The sequence below is a fragment of the Daldinia vernicosa genome (genome assembly GCF_022497035.1).
Source record: "Daldinia vernicosa strain CBS 139.73 unplaced genomic scaffold F5Y00scaffold_18, whole genome shotgun sequence".
NCBI classification, from domain to species: Eukaryota; Fungi; Ascomycota; class Sordariomycetes; order Xylariales; family Hypoxylaceae; genus Daldinia; species Daldinia vernicosa.
The window spans coordinates 595,007-598,450 of NW_025953934.1; the positions used below are offsets into that span (position 1 = coordinate 595,007).

The 3,444-nt window shown below is 50.3% G+C and overlaps 1 protein-coding gene across 1 annotated transcript; it reads left to right on the plus strand.

Moving 5' to 3' along the window:
- Positions 1–1,824: 1,824 nt before the first annotated feature.
- Positions 1,825–2,973, plus strand: F5Y00DRAFT_261308 (cyclin; the record flags this gene model as incomplete). Its single annotated transcript, XM_048011181.1, has 1 exon — positions 1,825–2,973. The coding sequence occupies one exon, from the start codon at positions 1,825–1,827 to the stop codon at positions 2,971–2,973; it is 1,149 nt and encodes a 382-aa protein (XP_047865789.1).
- Positions 2,974–3,444: the final 471 nt, after the last annotated feature.

Here is a 3,444-nt window from a genome sequence, read left to right on the forward strand (position 1 = left end):
TATTATATATCAGGCTTTGCTTGCACTCTAACCCAAGTAATCTTTCGGGACACAAGACACTACACAGTTCAGTACAAGACACAACCAGTCACACCGCTACCCGACGACAAGTTGCAGTGTTTTTGTGTTTTGGTTTGAATTGTTATTATTCACTATTCACTACCTAGTGTTACGAGGCTTTGCGCGTCATCTTACTACATAGTCCTCGTGACTCGATCCCATCTTAAGGTCTTTTATATACCTACCTTTCAACTTCTTATAAGACCCCGCCAGACCCCGAACAAACTGCGCCTTAAGGCTCGGAGCCATCGGAGCCACTTTTGTACTAGTCGTCAGCAAACGGCGAGAGATTCGTCAGTCTTTTTTCACATCAACAGCCATTCAGCCTACGCAAGACATCTCATTCGGAAATATTTTTTTCTGCCAGGACTTTCTCACCAAGGCTCAATCGTTATTCGCAGTTCGAGTTTGTCGAACCTTTACGATCATTCCCAACCAATCTAGTAGTCTCCAGGTCTTCCGCCGGCTCGGGAACCTTGCCTTCTTTTTTGCACCCTCGCCACTCTTTACTGAGCAGGACAAGTTTTCAAGCCTATGCGCTTAGTTGACTTAGCCATCGCCTACGAACTACCTATTCGGCAGTCTTCCGATTTCATTGAACGCCTTCTGGTAGCTACATCCACGTAAGCACCGCAGGCATTAATATTCATTATTCATTAAAATCGTCTGCGCAATCGACATTTGCACTACTACACCTTGGACAACCCGAAAGGGAGAAAGGAATCCACTCTTGATAGTCAAGCCACATATCAAGTACGCGTACAAGCGGCAACTGATTCATCATCCCAGTCCCTAACCAATAAGAGGGAAAGGAAAGAACAGGACAGAACAGAACAGCATATTGCGACTAATTGAATTTCGCAACGATTCGATTCCATCTTCTCCACGTCCGGGAAGAAGCGAGACAAATTCATTAAGCTTAACAGCTTTAAACGAAGCGAGCCCCGATATTCCGAGGCAGACCCGGAAGTCCCGCTCTACGGACGAGTAACGAGTAACGTACCTTCGCTTTTTGAAGGTGTTCAACTTAGGCAACTGGGAACCCCCCTGCCGGTCAAATCCGGAGTCCAGATAGGGAACCTGACTCCTCCCTCCCTGCCCCCCTGCATAGGCACCCGCACAAGCAGTTGCATATTCAAGCACCTGCCACTAGCTGCTGCCACCTCCTTTTTGGTAGGCTTTGCAACTAATACCTAGGTACCTACCTACACTAAACCTGACCCCTGACACAATTTGGGTACCTACTTCTTTTTCCAAGTCCAGCCCAGCCCAGGCGACCTTAGTCTATTGGCACGTCAGCGGCCGATCTTGCCAGGTATCCCAGTACTTTAGCTACTTTGGCTCAGCCTCGACCATCCAAACGTCACACACGCACACACACAACAGACGTACCCTTTCACAGTAATTTGTGGGAATTAGTTGATCGTTCAGCGTTGCGCCTACTAGTCAGTCTGTCAGTCTGTCAGTCTGATATGACCATAAGCTCCGCCTCGTGATACACCCTTCCACATCCTCCCATCCTATTACATACTCCCACACTCCCATCCCACACTCATACAACTAAACATCCCGGTCATTGCGCCGTTGTTGTTTAATATATTACCAACTCCTCATCCCAACTGCTCATCCCATCCGTCTTCGCTTCCCCGGATTTTTCTTTCCTCAGCTGTTGCACTTGGTAATATATCAAGTCGCTGCCGGATATCATCATATTTGGTACCTCGTCTTAGCAGCCGTGCATCACATCACATCACATCACACATAATGTCTTCGACATCCAGGATACCTATGAGCGAGCTCAACGCCGCCGCTCTCGAGCACTTTGTATATAAGCCTGTGAGCCCGGCAATGATCGCATATTTGGCCCGTGCAGCGCGCGATGTCATCCAGTGCGATCCCACTATGATGCCTCCGCCCGTTCAGAACAACAAGTCGCAACCTCCTACACCACCGCGGACGCCATCGCCGAAAGCCGTCCGTTGCGACGACAGCAGCTTACCGACGTTGGAAGAGTTTATCACACAACTAGTCCGCTCGTCTAACGTGCAGGTACCAACTTTAATGTCTACGCTGGTCTACTTGACACGATTAAAGTCTCGACTGCAGCCCATGGCCAAGGGTCTACGATGCACGACCCACCGGATTTTCTTGGCTGCGCTCATTCTCTCTGCGAAGTACCTTAACGACAGCTCACCCAAGAACAAGCACTGGGCTGGCTACAGCCACATAAACACTGATAACTACAGCTTCGGTTTCAGCCGGACGGAAGTTAATTTGATGGAGAAGCAGCTACTATTCCTGCTAGAATGGGAGCTGCGCATTACCGAAGAGGACCTCTATCGCGAGCTAGATCTCTTCTTGGCACCCATTCGTGACAACATCGAGGCCTCGCACGCCCGTCGCATGCAGCGCAAGGAAAAGCTACGGAAGCAACAAGAAGCCGAAGAATGGGCAGCTACTCAGCTCCCGTCGCCGCCGAGCTCGCGCGAGAACTCACCACCGAGGCAAGCTGCGCTACCTTACGAGACCGTCCGCGTCATGCAGGATGTGTCTACGCCACCAGGATTGGTCTACAGCTCGTCAGCGAGCAGCAGCGGAAGCTCATACGCTTCTTCTGTTTCTTCCTTGCATCACTCGCGGTCTTCAACGCCGCTATCCGAGCCTGGGGATGGCTATGTCTCCTACGTTGACGGCTCGCTCTACGATTCTCCCGTCGAAGTGGTCCTCGACATGCCGCAGCCGGCTGCTCGCCTTAGAGGGTACCGCAGCAAGGATGCCAAGCAGCTACTTCCATACGAGATTAGCGCGGATGATTTACGAACTCTTCAGGACGGCAGTGCTAAAACGAAGCGCGCGAGAACCGGAAGGGGCATGTGGGGCCGCATGTTCGGGGGTGGCGTCACTTCACGATAAATTATTTCATTTGTTTTGCTTCGCTGCATTATAGCCAGGAGTTAGGGATTTTGGATAAAGGCGCAAATTGTCACGAGCGGTATTAAGACGCCAAAAGAGGTTGTAGAATTCTTACCTCTACTGTTGCTGCTTTCCCCATAGAGTGGGTGGAACCTTGTCGTCATGATACCTACAAGCACAGCATTTCTTAGTAATGGGATGGGGACAATAGGTGCGGAACAAGGCGGGCTTGGGTCTAATAGGTACTACGGAAGAGCGGCGGATAGCATGCATTCTGGCATTGATTGCCTATGGGGCGCGATGATAAATGGGAATATACAGATCACTGGAGTTCCGGGTCTCAAGGGGAAGCAAAAAAACATATTCATGGGTTGGGCACTATGGGTATTGGATTGCTAATGACGTCGAAGCTTTGATGGGATCTGTCGGCCTGACCGACGGATGGACCAATAGCTTAGGTACCTAGGTAAT